Source organism: Hemicordylus capensis, chromosome 5 (assembly GCF_027244095.1).
Source record: "Hemicordylus capensis ecotype Gifberg chromosome 5, rHemCap1.1.pri, whole genome shotgun sequence".
In the NCBI taxonomy this organism is placed as follows: Eukaryota; Metazoa; Chordata; class Lepidosauria; order Squamata; family Cordylidae; genus Hemicordylus; species Hemicordylus capensis.
The window spans coordinates 186,575,233-186,592,240 of record NC_069661.1 but is presented as its reverse complement, the minus strand read 5'-3'; the positions used below and the strand labels follow the sequence as shown (position 1 = coordinate 186,592,240).

General features: G+C 42.4%; 1 protein-coding gene across 1 annotated transcript in view; it reads right to left on the bottom strand.

The window, feature by feature from the left end:
* The window catches only part of HMGA2 (high mobility group AT-hook 2), a 203,815-nt gene extending 191,673 nt beyond the window's left edge, over positions 1 to 12,142 (bottom strand). The window contains exons 1-2 of the mRNA XM_053258470.1: positions 11,974 to 12,142; positions 9,941 to 10,027 (exon numbers count right to left, since the gene is read on the bottom strand). Coding sequence (XP_053114445.1) covers positions 9,941 to 10,027; positions 11,974 to 12,096 — 210 coding nt within the window. The 5' untranslated portion in view covers positions 12,097 to 12,142. The remainder of the gene's footprint in view (positions 1 to 9,940; positions 10,028 to 11,973) is intronic.
* Between the last annotated feature and the right edge of the window lie 4,866 nt (positions 12,143 to 17,008).

Below are 17,008 nucleotides of genomic sequence, written 5' to 3'. Positions count from 1 at the left end.
GTGAAATACAAAGTGCTAGTTCTTACCTATAAAGCTCTTAACGGCTTATGTCCAGGCTACTTAAGAGGGCACCTCCTTTGTCATATACCCTGCCGCTTGTTGCGATCTTCTGGAGAGGTCTGGTTATGGATGCCACTGACTCATTTGGTGGCAACCCATGACCATGTTTTCTCTGTGGCTGCCCCAGGGCTTTAGAATATGCTCCCTACTGAAATAAGAACATCTCCTTCTCTGTTTGTTTTCAGGTTTCAGAACTATCCTGTTTTTTCAGGCTTTTAATTAGAATTAGTTTTTAATAATTTTTAAAACTTGTTTTAATAATGATTTTATTCTATTGTTTTTATTGTCTTCTATTTTAAACTGTGACTTTTAAATATTTTAAATTTTGTGCACCGCCTAGAGATGTACATGTCAGACGGTATAGAAATATGATCAATCAATCAATAATCCCCAGCCAAAGGCCATTGCACCTGGGGATGCTGGGAGTTGTAGTGAACAATTTCAGGGAATCCCTGCTAGAGGGAACAGTGGACCCAAGCTGTTCAGGGCTTCATAAGTAATAACCAGCACTATGTATTTCACCCGAAAACTTATCGGCAACCTGTGTAGTTCTTTTAAAATGAGTGTAATATGTTATCTTTGGGTAACCCTTGAGACTAACCCTTATGCTACATTCTGTACTAGCTGCAGTTTCCGGACTACATACAAAGGCTGTTCAACATAGAACACATTGAAGTAGTCAAGTCCAGATGTTACCAGCATATACACCACTGTTTTAAGGTTGTTTATTTCCATAAATGGGCAAAACTGGTGTATCAGCCAAAGCGGATAGAAAGCCCTCCTGGCCACTGCCTCAACCTGAGAGGCCGGGGGAGGTTTGGATCCAGACGTACTCCCAGACTACACACCTTCTCTTTCTGGGGGAATGTAAACCCATCCAGAATAGGCAGATCTAAGCCACTTTCTAAGTTCCAGCCTCTCACAATTAGTACCTCCATCTTGCATGGATTCAAGCCTCAGTTTGTTCTCCCTCATCCAGCCCATTACTGCCTCCAGGCAGGCATTTAGGGAAGTTATATCATTGCCCAATGAGGTTGTTATGGAGAACTAGATCTGAGTGTCATCAGCATATTGATAATACCCTGCACCAAATCACCTGATTATCTCTCCATCAGTTTCACGTAGATGTTAAAAAACACTGGAGATAGAATGAAGCCCTGTGACACCTCCTACAATAGCTCTCATTTTGAAAAAGCAAAAATCTCCAAGCAACACCATCGGGAACCTACCTGAGAGATAGGAGCGGAACTACTGCAAAGCAGTACCTTCCACTCCCAACCCCTTCAAGCACTCCAGGAGGTTTCCATGGTCGATGGCACTGAAAGCCACTGGGAGTTCCAAAAGGATCAACAGAGTCACACTCCCCCTGTCAATTCCTAATTGGAGATCATCCAACAGGCCAACCAAGGACAAACCCAATAGCCCACTCTCAACCCCATAGCCCACTCGAAAGCCAGTTTGAAATGGAACCAGATAATCTGCTTTTTCCAAGAACTGCCTGGGACACCCACCCACCACCTCAATCACCTTGCCCAACCACAGGAGGTTGGAAACGCCTATAATTGCCTGATTCTGAGGGAGCCAATGCAGGTTTCAACAGTGGTCTAATAATTGCCTCCTTGAGACAAAAAGGCATCCTGCCCTCCCCTGAGAGATGCATTAATGATCCTAACAAGACCCTCTCCAATAACCTCCCTGCTAGATCATATAAGCCATGTCGGGCAAGGATCAAGAGAACAGTAAGTAAGGTGAAGTGTCCCAATCAGATTATCCAAATACTCAGGAATCACAAACCGAAATTGACCCAATTCAACCATACAAGAGCTACTGGACACCTCCACAGTAGACTCTGCAGTAACGGTAGGGTATAGTTCAGCTCAAATATGAAATACATTATCTGCAAAAAAACACCTCATTTAAAACATCACAACAGGTAACTGAAGGATCCAAATTTTCATTTAAGGGAGAAGGGGAATGTACTAGCCCTCTCACAACCCTAGACAACAATGCTGCATCTGAGCTTGCAGAAGCAATGCAGGGAGAAAAGAACTGCTTCTTTGCTGTGTGCATTGCCACAGAATAGATCTTCAAATGTGCTCTGTGTTGTAATCTGTCAGATTCGAGCCAAGTCTGTCTCCACTTGCACTCTAGCCAACTATCTTGCCACTTCAGCCCCCATAGTTCTTCCAAATACCAAGAGGCTAATTTAGAAGTGGGTCAGAGAGGGCACTTAGTGGCACTAGGGCATCGAGAGAATCGCTGGCAGAACCAACCTTAAAGCCTTCCAAAGCTTCTTGGAATCTTAAAGCTATTTGGGTGGTCCTTAACCCCTGTGGAGACGGTTGTGGCTGTGAGTCCAATTTTAACCAGATGGTGGTCTGTCCATGGCAATGGGGAAATCACAGAAGTCCCAACCCATGGAACACCATCCTGATCAGAGCAAAAAAACCAAAAAACAAGAGTGTGACCAGCAACGTGCGTTGGTCCAGAGGCCACTTGGGATAGGCCCATAGTTGTCATAGCCACTATGAACTCCCAAACTGATCGTTAATGTCCCCCAGAACTATCAGTCTGTTAGACTCCAATATCAGCTCCACAACAAGTCAGTCAGTTCAGTTAGGGACTCTGTTGGGCAGTGGGGTGAGCGGTATGCCAACCAAAGTCCCAGCCTATCCTTGGTCTCCAGACATAGGTACATCCACTCAGGCAGGGAAGAGCCGCTCCTGGCTCCGCTGCAAATGCAGCGCCAACTTAGGTAGCTCTCGCTCTCCTAACCCCATTTTAAAGGGTGGCTCTGTAGGAGGGTTTGCCATCATGGTGCCGCTGGGATCAGGCCCGATCCCGGCAGTTCACATTCACGTGCAAAACTGGGCTGGGCTCCTTTAGCCCGGTTTTATATCTTTGAGATGATTTGCACACACCATGTTTACAAAGGTAGAGGCTGTTCATGAAAAGTCAAATCATGTGCGCACAGTGGCCTACATCAGTGGCGGAGCGTGACCCATGTGTGGCCACGCTGGCAGCCCCGCTCACCCCACCCCCCGTGTCTGACATCAGACATGGGCTAACCACGCCCCCATGTCTGACGTCAAATCATGTTTCCTTGATTGTGTGTCAGCCATGGTTGCAAGCAGCCGCAGCTGACAGACACGGGAAGGGAGATTCCCATAATGCACCACACACTCACACATTATTGGAGCTCTGGGGGGTAGGGCAACATGCAGAGGCACATCCCAGCACCCCAACCCTCAGAGCTGCCAGCAGCAGCTGGTGCTCATTTGGGCGGCAATCTACCTGCTCACGGATGGCGGTCATCCGTTGGGAGGTAAGCACTTTCAGGCTTCCTCCCCACAAACTAGGTAGCCCTTTCTCACTGCTTGTGAGAAAGAGCTCACTGTCTTCAGTTTCAGTATAAAACTAAGCAGAACACATTCCAGTGTCCTCCATAAATGCCAGGTGCCTCTCATTTATCTGCCACTACACCACCTCTATAGAGAACAGCAACATTATGGAAACTGGACAAGCAACATTATGGAAATTGTACCAACAAAAGACCAATCACCACAAAATGACATGTATCAAATGAGGCTCAAATGGATTTATACAGATCACCATGTGCTGAAATATAGTTGAATGGCTGCTTAATCATAGATCCAGTTTTTCACTTAATCTACATTTATTGCACCATACCTCAGCCAAAATTCAGTAGCTTGGCAATAACTCAGTCTACATCGGCATAGTTATATACAGGGCACATGCTGAAGTAATCACATAACTTGCTTCACTATGCACCAACCTTTGCAGTCATCTGCTTAGCCTACCTACTAATATGACCTACCTGCTAATATGGTCACAGCAATTGGTGCAGTCAATTCACCAACAGGACCAGCTGATGCTTAAGACTTAAGTAGGAATCCAACTGCTGTCTGTTTTATAAAAATGATGTGTTCAGTCATCAAGATCAAATCTGTCTAAGCTATAGGACCAAATAAGGCTAACTAACAGTTCTTACAGTAAAGATCAGAGTTGTCAAACAAGTCAACACAGTTTGCATTGTGATGTGCTCCACTATTGAGTTGAGGGGAACCACTACTTTAAATGAAAGGAAAGCAGGATCTGGGACAGATAAAAACCCAATTTAAATCCTCCATGTGTTTGCACACTTGACCTCAAAACAGAGAATTGGCTTCCCCCCACCCCAAGTATAAGTAAATGGTAGTCTACATGCAGATGAGGTTTACACTTGAAAATAAGGTTTCTAGTCTGATTGTAGCTAGGGCATATGACACTGTCTGAAGAATGCAAAAGAAAAGAAAAATCAAAATCTTCACACACAATCTAGGCTTCTCCTCTTAAAGCGTCACCAGTTTATTTTCCTAGCAAGTAAAATTCTCAAAGCAGCATTGCTTTTTAAATTGAATTTCATTAAATAAAGCATTTATTTTCAGGTTGGCAGCACGTCTAACACATACTTAGAAGAAGTTTCATGGATTCGAACGGAATTCACTTCCAAGCAATCATGCTTCAAATTATAGCCCCAAAGTAACTCTTCATTACATACGATCAATGTAATTTTACCAAGCACAAACCAAGAATATGAACAATTAAAATCTCCATATGCAGAGATTGTGAGATTTCTGCTCTTGTTGCAGAAATATGTCAACAGCCCATCTTTATATGTCCACACATTACATGAATAAACTTTTACATAATAATATATGAATTTGTTCAGAGGACATACAAGTCTCCACATCACTAAGATTTATCAGTCATATATTTATACCACCTGATATATACTACTCCCAACTGACATGCCCTTTTAATTTCAATGAAATTACTCTGAGTAATTTTCCTCAGTATGTCAGCCAACATGCCTACTCAGTTGTCAAAACTACTTCATATGTTGATTTGGGCAAGATGCCAACCATCCTGTCCAAACTACGTGATAAGAACAGGGTCACACTGAGGTATTTAAACAGGTATTGAGAATGCATGTAGAAGGGTGATTTAAGTGAACAGCCCCTCACATGATAAAGGCATATGTCAGGGCATCCTCTGCCAACATCACAGCAAGTGAACTCTCAATTCAACCCCATCTTTATTGCATGTGTGCCAACAGGCATTTTATCCAAACTGCCCCATACAAACTTTACAGTACTGATCAAAAGTACAAAGGAGGGTCTCAGCAAATGGACAAAAAAGGAACATTTCCTGGCTTGGGAGACTAGCCCTGCTGAAGACGATGGTGGTACCATGCCTTGTATACCTATTTCAAACTATCCTAATATATACACATTGCAGGTAAACAACTGAGACAATGGCAGTCCCCCCTCCCCCGCAAACTCCATTTAGACTGGGAAAAGACATCAAGTTCAAGAACGGAACCCTATACAGAAAAATACAATTTAAAAATGGAGGACTGGCAATGCTAAACCTTTCTTATTACTACAAAGCTCCAAAACTCATGTAAATGGTAAGGAAAGACTTCTCCTTTTGAAGGGACTCGTACAGAACAACACTTGCTTCCCCCTATCCATTAGAAACTGTCATATGGACAATAAACAAAATGAGCATGATACTTTAATAAATATCTAACTGTCTTCACACACCACACGTCTGTGACGGGTGACATAAATATATTTCATCACCTACATCACCACAGTCATGATTTTCAATAAATTCACTGTTTCAGAAGAGGCTTCCCTATTACTTTCCACCTCGTGGGTGAAATCAGAAATTAAGCAATGTTAAAACTTGTATCACAATCACAGCCTACTACTATTGGATACATTGCAGCAGTTATCCTTGGAGCTCTCTCTCCCTTGATTGGAATACCTGCAGATCCAAAGCATTATGAAAAAGAATGTTTTACTCCATATGCAAATCACTAAATTATTCACACCATTTGAAAACCTATTCCAATCCATGTTTTCAGTAAACAAAGGCCTGTTTCCACAAGTTTATCACATGCTACTTAAAGAAGCATAAATAACACTGTACATGAAAAAGCGGAAGAAAATATTAGAACTGGAAATCGCAAGGAAGACTGGATAATGGTCAGGAATCCAATGAAATAACTTTGTGCATATATAAATGAAAATGTTTTCCAACTACTAACGTTTTCATATTCAACCCCAACCATGAGCTATCACATATGTGGTTTGGGAAATCTGTTGGAAGGGATGACTAGAAAGAGGATCCTATTTACATCTCTGGCAAAAGCAAAAATGCAACAATTCTGAAAAATGATCACAGCAAACATTAAACAAATTACAAAATATCAACTATTAACAATGTTACTGAGCTATATCAGTGTCTAGGACACAATCTGTTTCCATAAGAAACTCTCCTAGCAGTGGAACAGCTAACCATAGCACACATGTGAAAATGTGTCAAATCACCAACCGAAAGGAATACTGAACATTTGAGATCTGCTGATAATGGACAACCTAACTCCATCAAGGAAGGCAGAAAGTAGGCACTTCCTGGAAGACTGGCGACCAGTGATTACTTACCTGAAACCGAAATCTGTGAACTGGGATAAGCCAAATAAATATAAAACGATGATATTTATATTAAGTATCACTCTAACCTATTATAAGCACTAACTAATCTTACGTGTGAGCAACAAGGATAGGGGAAAGTTATAAACTTTATTTTCTTGTTGGTATTATTTGAAAAATTCAAACAAAAACACTGTTTGTTTGTTGATTGATTGATTGATTGATTGGTCTTTTCCCCCAGTATTTTGCTTTCCGCTGTCTTTTCTCTTACTATGTTTTTTCAATGGACTTCAAAATTAAAAAGATTCAACAAGTGTGGGGGTGTGTGTGTGATTCATTTTGCTGCAGAATTTGTGGCTACTTTTATGGCCAATTCCTTGGAATTTGTTTAGTAGACATGAAACAAACTGCTCAGTTGGTCCTGAAGCATTTTTTATGCATTGTCAAGTTTCACACTGCTAATTTCCTAACAAGCTCAGTTTGTTTTTGAATGTCCCCAGGCCAGTTTTCTAAGTCCAAACATAAGACCTGCAAGTAAAAAAGAAAAAGCAAGAAAAATCACCATGCACCAAGCCATTTTAAATGCATGCAATAATCACAATCCCAGAACAATCTGGACAGATGGAATGATCTCTACCTTTAGAAATATAACAAAACAAGGTCCATATCTGCATGTTTTAAAATTCAATGCCACCTGCATAATACATTTTTAATTATGATGTGGAATCGTTTGCAAGAGAACACCTGATCCATTAATCATGAGGGCCTTCTTAGGTCTCCTCTGTGGTACACCTTTATCTCGCATGTTATGAGCACAATACATTTCAATTAGCTCACTTTGAAAAAGAGGCCACCCATTATTCTCCAGAAATTCCAGCAACTTTTCACTGCATATAGAGTAACCACATTTATGGGTAAAAGGGCCCTAGCAGTTAACAAGCACTACTTTGAAAGCTGGAAACGAAGCATGGAGACGTTTTTAAATTATTTAGTAAGCATGCCTCAGAAAGGTACAAAATGTACTAGATCATTTTCAGAGGCCAATATCTCCCTAAAACTGTAGCTTTTTTAAAAGGAAAAAGAATGAGCAAGTATTTTCCAAATTATTATCAGAGATGGGCAAGTTATGTGAGGTTACAGCATCACATGAAGCTGTATACCTTGGTGGATATGATGAGGAAAATTACTCGCAGTAGTCCCAATGAAACCGATTTCCCCCTTTTAATTTCAGTGGGATTACTCTGAATAATTGTTCCCCTTTTAATTCCAATGGGACTACTCTGAATAATTTTCTTCATCATGTCAACCCTTGACCCTAAACACAACCCAAGAAAAACTTACAAGTGCAGAAGTTACCAAGCAGTGAATTAGTTCACATATGGATCTTCCATGTCTGCAAAAGTCGCCCACCCATTCCAATACAGTGTGAACATTACACTGTATAGAAGGAACTGTTATCTCCATTGAAATGAATGGAACAGCATTTGCATGCAAGAGATCCAAACATACATCCAAGTGCACACAGATCTCTAGGACCAAGTCAATTATTTGAAACTTATATCCATGTAAGCATTCTTAGACATTTCCACTTTTCAAAAATGGGCACACGCACTAAGATGCACACTCTGGCTACATAAAGATAAACATCTCAACTGAGTGTTGTGCATAAACAGTGAACAGCTGCCTGTTCTCTACTGCATTTTTGCACAATTCCCATTCATTTCAACAGGCCAAACCCAGAAGGAGCATGCAGGGTAATTTGCCTTCTATTGTTTATCCAGGGATAAAATCATTTTTACAAGCATTCAACTGAAAAAAATAAAAGACACATCAGACTTTAAAAGCATCAATGATTTTAATATTAAGAACCTTGTTTAAACGTATTATGAGAAAGTCAGAGATGAAACTTTCATCTCCATAGCCATAGGTTCTTGATAAACTCTGAAAATCCAGAATTAACCTAGAATTAACTTTATATTCTAAACTGATCCTAAAAATATAGGTTAATTAAGATGTCTGTAAGACTGCAGTTCTAGGCACACTTACGCTGCAAGTAAGTCCCACTGAAATCAATGGGATGCTCCTTCAAGTAATTATGGGTCACATGGAAACCATATTTAACTTTTAAATTTATATGTGTTTAAGTGTTTCTTGCTGCATGGGAATTTAGGAATTTAACATTCCTATGTTACCTTTGCTTGAACACTTAATGTTCAGATTGCTGATGTATAAGCTTGGCTTTTATTAACTTAAATAAAGGTTTCTATTATACATATATATACTACAGGCGGGGGGAGCGGAGAAACGTGTGTGGTACAGTGAGGCCGGGATTATTAAATTTGTTACTAGAAAAATAGACACATCATTCAACTTTTTAAAACTTCAGTTGCAGAAAAAGAAAGAAAGGGGAGGGGTGAAGATTAGCAACAGTTTCCTGTACTGATATTCAAAAGAGTTAAAATAAAACAGACACAAACCATAGTCAGCCCCTAAATTACATATTTATCATGAGTTGCTATGGAAATTTATAACACTGAAAACTATCAAACCTAACAGGAGTAGGGCCCACAGGCACTAAACAGTCATTCTAAAAAAATTAGCTACCATCTTCCAAAAGGCATTCCACCATAACTGATTAATAGAGTTAGCAGAACATAACTCAACATCACAACTGACTTTCAGATTTGGTAAGATTTTGTTTTAGACATCATACTTGTAAATCAAGAGTGCTGGTGCTAACTGCAGTGTGACTTGTCTACAGAAACATGACCCCTCTGTTTTCAAAGCTACATACTAACTGTTTCTTAAGGGCACCTAGTATTTGTCTTGTAAAAAAATCTTTTTAGTCTCGTATTATAAGTCGCATTTTTGCATTTAAACAGGACAAAGTTTTTTTCCCCAGATTGAACCTGAAAGTTAAAAGAAGCAAAACTCAGCTGGGACTATATGACTTCTGAAAGCTGTACATTTAAAAAAGTATTCTGATTTCCATCAGTGCATCATTGGCTTTAATCCTAGATTATACATATAACAAAACACTCACTTTCAACAGACTGTTTGGATATCATGTAAATAAACCTGGAGAATTTGAATTCTTGTTGTTAGACATTCACAATACTGGTTTTATTTCTTTTACAGCACAATCTCGAGAGCAAATAAAGTTACGTGTATATACAAAAGATTTGTTGTTGGTTTTTAATAAAATCAAGCAATGACAACTGCCTTCGCATTTCTAGGCTCCTCCTCCAACTTCCCTGCATGAAATATTATTAAAATAGCACAAATTCTGCAGATCAGAGGTTAAGAAAAATCCTCCAGACACTGGCTGATGAGTGGATGGTAATGAAAGCAAATCTCTTCCCTTGGAGTAATCTCACCTTTTGAGCTGCTTTAGAGGGACTCTTGTTTTTGCTTCCTTTGGGTCTTCCTCTTGGTCTTTTAGGAGAGGGCTCTCCTGTTGGTTCCTAAACACAGGAAAACATGCTATTGTGGCAAAAAAATTCAAAAAACTACAAGCTACAACACCTAAACAGCATATAATTAACTTGTAGTGCCAATGGGTGAACTGATTAAACAGTGAAAGAAAATAAAGAGAATGGGACAAAATATTGACAAGTGGGTGCATTAACTATAACGTATCTTCATTATCACTGGAACTGCATAACAGAATAATGAAAATATTCTTATGTTCTAACAGTTTGGAAACATCTTTCCAATCAAATATATTTAACACTTTTGTAACTGCAATAATTTCGGATTCTTCAGACTCAATTGAGACATACTAGTATAATTCACATTTTAATCACACAAAAGATGAATGAGGTGTATAACTGCAACATTAAAGAACATAAATACTGAAGTTTGTACATTATAGTTAAGGTTTTTCCCCTCTAAATATTGCAAAGGGAGTGTTGTGTTATTCTACAGTTTGTAATCTACTTCCATTTTGTCTGACTTAATGGAATGTAATTTGTTGTGTGTGAGGTCTATAGTCTATTCTGCTAGAGTGAAGAACAATGTAGAATTTTAAAGGTGCCTGGAATTCAAGCAGTACAAGAGCAGTAATTGTTTTAGTCATCCCCCCCTCCCAATGGCTTCTCTGTTTGATAGTAAATAAAAGAACCATTTAAATGGATATGATTAAGTTTTCAAATTTCAAATATTTATTCAGTGAATCATACATACTATAAGGGGAGAAAGCCCACATCCACTTCCAAATATTGAACATTTCATTTGGATTACAGGATGCGGTAGGACTAATTAAATTCAGTTTGTTAAAGGAGTCTTAACATTCTTTAGACTGGTAAACTCTTGGGTCTGGAAAAGAAACTGACACAATATCCTTCCAAAGAAGGCACAACAGCAACAATGCTAAGCGCTGATTGGAGGGAAGAAAGGGGGGAACATGTTGGTGTGGGGGGGGGGCACGTCTTTCTGGGCAATCCATTGAAACCCTAAACATTCCATTCTCAAATCATACAGATTCCCTCCCACCCACCCACAGCAAAAAAAAACCCCACCACCTCCACACACACGTTAGTACAGGCGGGAGGTGGGAAAGTTCGTTAAGTTGAAATCGCGCTAGCTCAGAAAAGGGAATGCAGTGTGGGGGAGACTTCAAAATATTGTATTTTCCCAAAGGTATTTACTTACTTAAGTTAGGGGTGGAGGGTGGCGTGATGGGGGAACGTGGACGTGAGGACCCGGTGCTCACCCACCCTCGTCCCAAGCTTAAGGGAACCCTTTCAGAGGGTGTTTAGCATTTCAGGTCCCAGATCGGTTTGCTGATCATCTGATTTGCTCTGAAGGAAGTGGTTTGATGCTAATGAATGAAGTAAACTTTTCCCCCCCAAGCCCGCGGAAGTCAGTTTTAAATACACTTAGGAGGCAATCCCTACTACCGATCGCTACTTCCGAGGAAATGGAAAACACCGGGCGGGGGAGCCCTCCAGTCTGCAGCTTCTCCATCCATGCAGACTCCGTAGAGCTACAATCGCAAGCTTAATTGGTTGCATCCGCAGACCAAAAAAAAAAAAAATCCCACATCATTCTACAGGACTAGAGAAAAGCCCCGGTACCCCCACCTCCCTGTTTACTTTGGAGAAGTACAAAGTGTTTCTGGATTTCACACTGCCTTGTGGGGAGGGAGGGAGAGAGAGAGAGAGAGAGAAACCTGGGATTTTGATGTCCAGCGAGTAAACACAACTCAATTGTGGCTGCAGGAAAGCGCGAAGGGGAGGGGGATCAGGAAGGGAATGTCGTCGCCCGCAGCCCCAAACCAAGAACCACCCGCTCCCCAAAGAATAGCCCGGGCTTCCTGACAAAAAGGCTGAGCCCCAAAGAAGTGCAAATAACCATGCAAGATGCAGCGCAGACACACCACCGACAAAGGGGTTTCCCTTGTACGTACACCCGGGGAGTCCTTCGCTACAACCCCCTCCCCACGATCAGGATGGGCTGAGGTTGGGCAGGACCGGAGGCGGCAATCGTCCCTGCGAGACCAGTTACACGCGCACTCCCGAGATTGAGACATAGCAAAAAGACAGCCCTTTTCTTTCTTTCTTTCCTTCCTTCCTTCGTCCCCTCACTCACTCACTCTCACACACACTCAAATTTAAAATGTGCTCGAGAGGAGCCCGGGAGCGCCGGTTGGTGGGCTCGGAGCGGCTCCGCTCTACAGAGGGAAATAAACCCTCAGTGGCACACAATAGGGACAGGCCAAGGGGAGAAGTTTTCGCCTTTTAAAAAGAAACAAACGCGCGCGCACGCACACCCACGATTCCCTCCCCCCCTGCCAACAGGGATTTTCAGCTCAGGCTCCTCTCTCCTGCCCGCCTGTGCCTCTTCATTACCGCGGCTAGGGAGCCAAGGCACCCGCCGCCGCCGCCAGCAGCCTCTCGCAGCTGCACACGCACACACACACACAGCCCGCCAATGCCCGGATCGGCTGCATGTTTGGTGCACGTGCACGCCCGATTTCCACAGCCTCTCCGGTGCTTTTCTAGAGATTCGCGAGACGGTACTGACTTGTGGGTACTTCCTGGGTCTCCCTCGTCCCCTCTTCGGAGGCTCTGAGGTTGTGGGTTGCTCTTGGGCAGCCGTGGAAGAAGTCGAAGTCTGGCCGGCTCCTTCACCTCGTGTGTTCATCGTGACTCCTCGCTGGGTTTCAGCCTCTCAACAATCGCTCTCGCTCTCCGTCTCGCTCTCCCTCCTCTCCCTCCCTCTTGGTCTCTGCAAGGCACCTTGGAAGAAACAGGAGGATTCAAAGGCAATCTCGTGCACTCGCTGCCCCCAGCAGCAGCAGCACTACCGCCGCCGCCACCACCACACCGGACGTCCTGGTGCTGCCAAAAGGAGGGGGGGGGGAGGTGGCGGCGGCGGCGATGGTGGTGGTGGTGATGATGATGATGGTAGTGGCGGTGGCTGGTGCTGCTGCTTCAGGAGGAGATGGGGGAAATCACCTCTTTTTACAATTTAGATGGAAATGCAAGATGACGGAGCAATTGACTTTTTTTTGTTTGTTTGTTTTGAGGGGGGGGATGAAGAAGGGGAAGCGAGTGAGAGAGATCGAAGTTCTTGAAATGCTAGGAGAAAGCAGGAAGGGTGGGTAGGCGGGCGGGAGACCTTCTTCTCCTCCACCTCCTCCTCCTCCTTCTTAGGAGTGGAAAGCAAGTGGGGGGGGGGGCTCCACAGCCCTTCAGTGGGATCGGCAGTCAGCCTCACGAGTTCAAGAGGAGACACATTTGAAAAGAAGCGTGTGACCCATCGCGCCTTTCGGCTGGATTGGATCATGCACGCGGCGGGGTTGTGAGGCTCAGCAGCAGCAGCAGCAGCAAAAGAGAGATCGGTGGGTGCGGGGGGGGGGGGAGAAAGGTTTAGGTTGCTTAAAAAAAATCGGAGAGATTGGAGGATGGCGTTTCCCTCCACTGCCGTTCGAGTCTGTGATGTGATGTGAGGGAGCTGCCTGCTGGGACTGGAAATACTAGGAGATTCCTGCCCAGGGTTACAACTAGGATGAGTTGGGTTTGAGTCTTTCTTTCTTTCTAACACACACTCACGCATCTTTAGCAGTGGGTGGGTGGGGGTGGGAATAGGACGACGTTGGGGGGAAGAAGGCCACCAAGAGGAAGAGGCAGAACCCTCCCGCAAAAAAACCGACAAGTAGCTGGTATTTGACCAAATAAAACAGCAGCAATGAAAGCATACAGCAGAGCCCCCAGATCTCCTCAGATGCCCATCTGTGTTCCTGCCCAGCAAGGATGCTGCAGCAAATAAACGTGGTACCTGTCAAACTGTGGTACTGAAAGGCATGTCTGAAGCCAGACTGTCCAAGGCATCAAAGTTCCTTAGCGCAGAATAGCCATTCTCTGTTGGACTGATCATCATAAACCAATAGATGTAAGATACCAGTACTTCTCAGAATTAGCTACTGGCATCAATAGCTTATTCTTTGTGCCAAAAAGTGTGTGTGTTTTGACTCACAGGTGTTTAATTTAAACTGAATTTTCACTTGCTCATCTGTTTCTCTCTATGTGGTCTTTGGGCAGCAAAGTGAGTCAGGGATGCATTTTCTAGATTGCATTTTTTTTAAAACACTGCTAAAGTTTATGACATGTTCATGCCACCCTACCTCCAAGGAGTTTGGGGTGGTGTACATAGTTCTCTCCTCCCACCCCAGTTTTATCCCAGCAATTCTCTTCTGAGAGATAGTCGATGGCCCAAGCCCAGCTAGTGAGCAGGACTGCTGAGTAGGACTTGAAACTGGGACTCCAGTAATTGTCTAGCACTCTTATAACACCCTAGTCTGTATTAGTACAGCAGTCAGTCAATGCGAGTCCCCTGAGAAATCATCACCATACAGGGGTGCCAAAAGTTCATAAGGTGTATACTTTCTGGGGGTGGGGGATGTTTGTTCCTTCTCTCTTCCCTCCATCCTTCTCTCCTCCCCCCACCCCCCACTTCTGTGTTCTGTCATATAAGTGTAATTGTTGGCACTGTCTACTTGGTTAACATTCTCCTTAGTCTAGAATTTTTAAAAAATTGGATGGTATGTAATTTTATTTTACTGTCAGCTTCTGATCCTTATATTTAAAAAATAGAACCTACAACTAAATAATCTGCTGATTAGGTTCAAATCAATGTGCAAAATGTGTACCCATCACCACACTTGTTCCTTGTCAGATAGGATTGTCAATTAGAATTGTCAGATTATAATGCTGCAGTGACAGAAGCTACATTTGACAGAACTCCCTTAAGACTCTAGTCTAGATCCAGCATAGTAGACCAATAGTGCAAAGCCCTTCCTTTCTCTAAGCCCTACGTGCACTTTTGTTCCAATCCTATTTTCTACTTGGTCCATTATTTCTCCAACCCCATGTTTCCACCACCAGCAATAGTTTCTTCTAGTTTCTGGTTGTTGTTTTTCCAGACCTCCTTTGCCCTGCTGCCTTTAGCCATCCTTTTGCCCAGCCTTTTTGTCACTCCCTTTTCTCTCCCCCCATAGCATACTGCTCCTCCAGATCTTAAGCACTGTGAAATTCTTTCAGGGCACCCACTATGCTCCCTCCTCTTAGTTCTGGGATCTCTTATCTTCAGCTATCCCCTGTGTGAGATTTTAACCTCAGCTAATCCAACACCTTTTCCTTCCCTCCCAGAATCTGGCCTGTACATTGCTGTATTCTCTGAGCAGCTCTAAATTCTGAGGTGTCACATCAGCTGCCAATCAGCATCAGAGATTTCACTGCTAAAAGTGCAATACAAAATAGATACTCACTGGCTGTTAAGGACAACTGCCAATTAGATCTCCCTCTGTTGCCATATTCTGTTGCCCATCAGAATTTGCTGCCTTCACCAGAATATAGTTTGGGTACAAGTAAAAGATTCAGAATGCATAGTGGGATGGTTGATGGCCTGGCTATGAAAAACAGCATCCTGTCAGACTTTAATACCTGTGTTTAAACTGTACTGGTTGGGAATCTACCTCAGGTTCAGTCTCTCACATACATATACTAGATCCAGACTAACTCTCTACAGTATGGCATAATACAGCAATAGCAATGGGTCATCCTCATGAAAACCTTCCACACCATCCATCAGTCTAGGAAGATCTTGAATTACTGTATTTTGAACACAGTATGAACTCCTGTCTTTGGACTTCTTAAACTGCCTTATTCTTTTCCATCTTTGTACTGCAACCTCTTCTAAAGTTTGCACTGCTTTTGGACATTTTTAAAAAATCAAAATGTATATATTATTTACTTCTTACACACATATCCTAGTCTCCATATTCTAAACAAGAGATTTCCCAGTTTCCCTTCTAACCACTGATTATACTTAGCCCTTCTTAACTTTATAATTGTAACAGCATCATGTTTCCTAATTAGCCTCTGAATATTGGTGCAGTTATTTCCCTTTGTACATGGACTCACAGAAGTAGAATGGTGTATGCTTCATTCCAACAGTTTGGCATGAGGAAAAATGTACTCTGACAAAGAAGAGATGTAGGAGACCTGCTATGTATGTCCCGCCTTTCTTCCTTTGTGGAACGCAAGGTGGCATGCATTGGGTTTCTACATAGTTACTGACCAGCCTCGGACTTGCATAATGTCAGAAAGGGTGCTGTGTTATTTTGCCTTCTGATTATTTTTAAACCTTAAAAGTGCTGTGGGGGGTGGATTTTGTTTAGAGCATCTGCACTGGAGAAAGGATGCTTAACCCCATGCCATTGTTGTGATCTAAATCCCTTCCTCAATCTATTAGCCTCCTTTGATTTAAAAAAAACAACAAACCACAGGCATGATACAAGTGCCTGCATTTTTATTTTATTTTTGCCCCCTTTGGGGTAGCTTCAGTTGATTAACCAGCATGGGGAGGAAGGATTAAGCACCCTTTACCCACTGCCACTGTTCCAATCAAAATTAAAACACAGCTTCCCTTCTCACCGCACTTCTCACTTCCACACAAGATTGGGAGCACAAACAGTTCTCAAACCTAGGTAGGACATAGTTTTTGATTGTATGGATGACCTCAAAGATGGTGAGCACAGAGCTACTCTCAGGGATTGGCAGTGAACCTTTCAGAGGACCTTGCCTGACCATTTCAGTCTCTGATGCCAATCCTCTTTGTGACATGGATTATGTCAGAGCTTCCGATTTAACATGTTAAAGTCACTGGAACAGTCAGCTCTCCTTGACATCACCATTTTAAACTATTTAAATCTAAATAATCAGATTTTAGAATCTGGAATATTGTGTTTGTTTGTTTATGCATTTATATACCACTTCTCATGTCTCTGGGTGATTTACATCCATTTTATGGCATCCCTTCATATGAGATCAATGTTGCATGCTTAGTTTATTGTGCCACACTAACTTCTAAAAGAACTTGGCCCACAATATACTGATGAGTGGGGGAAATGGCAACCCCCAGCAATCCTCAAGGGTACT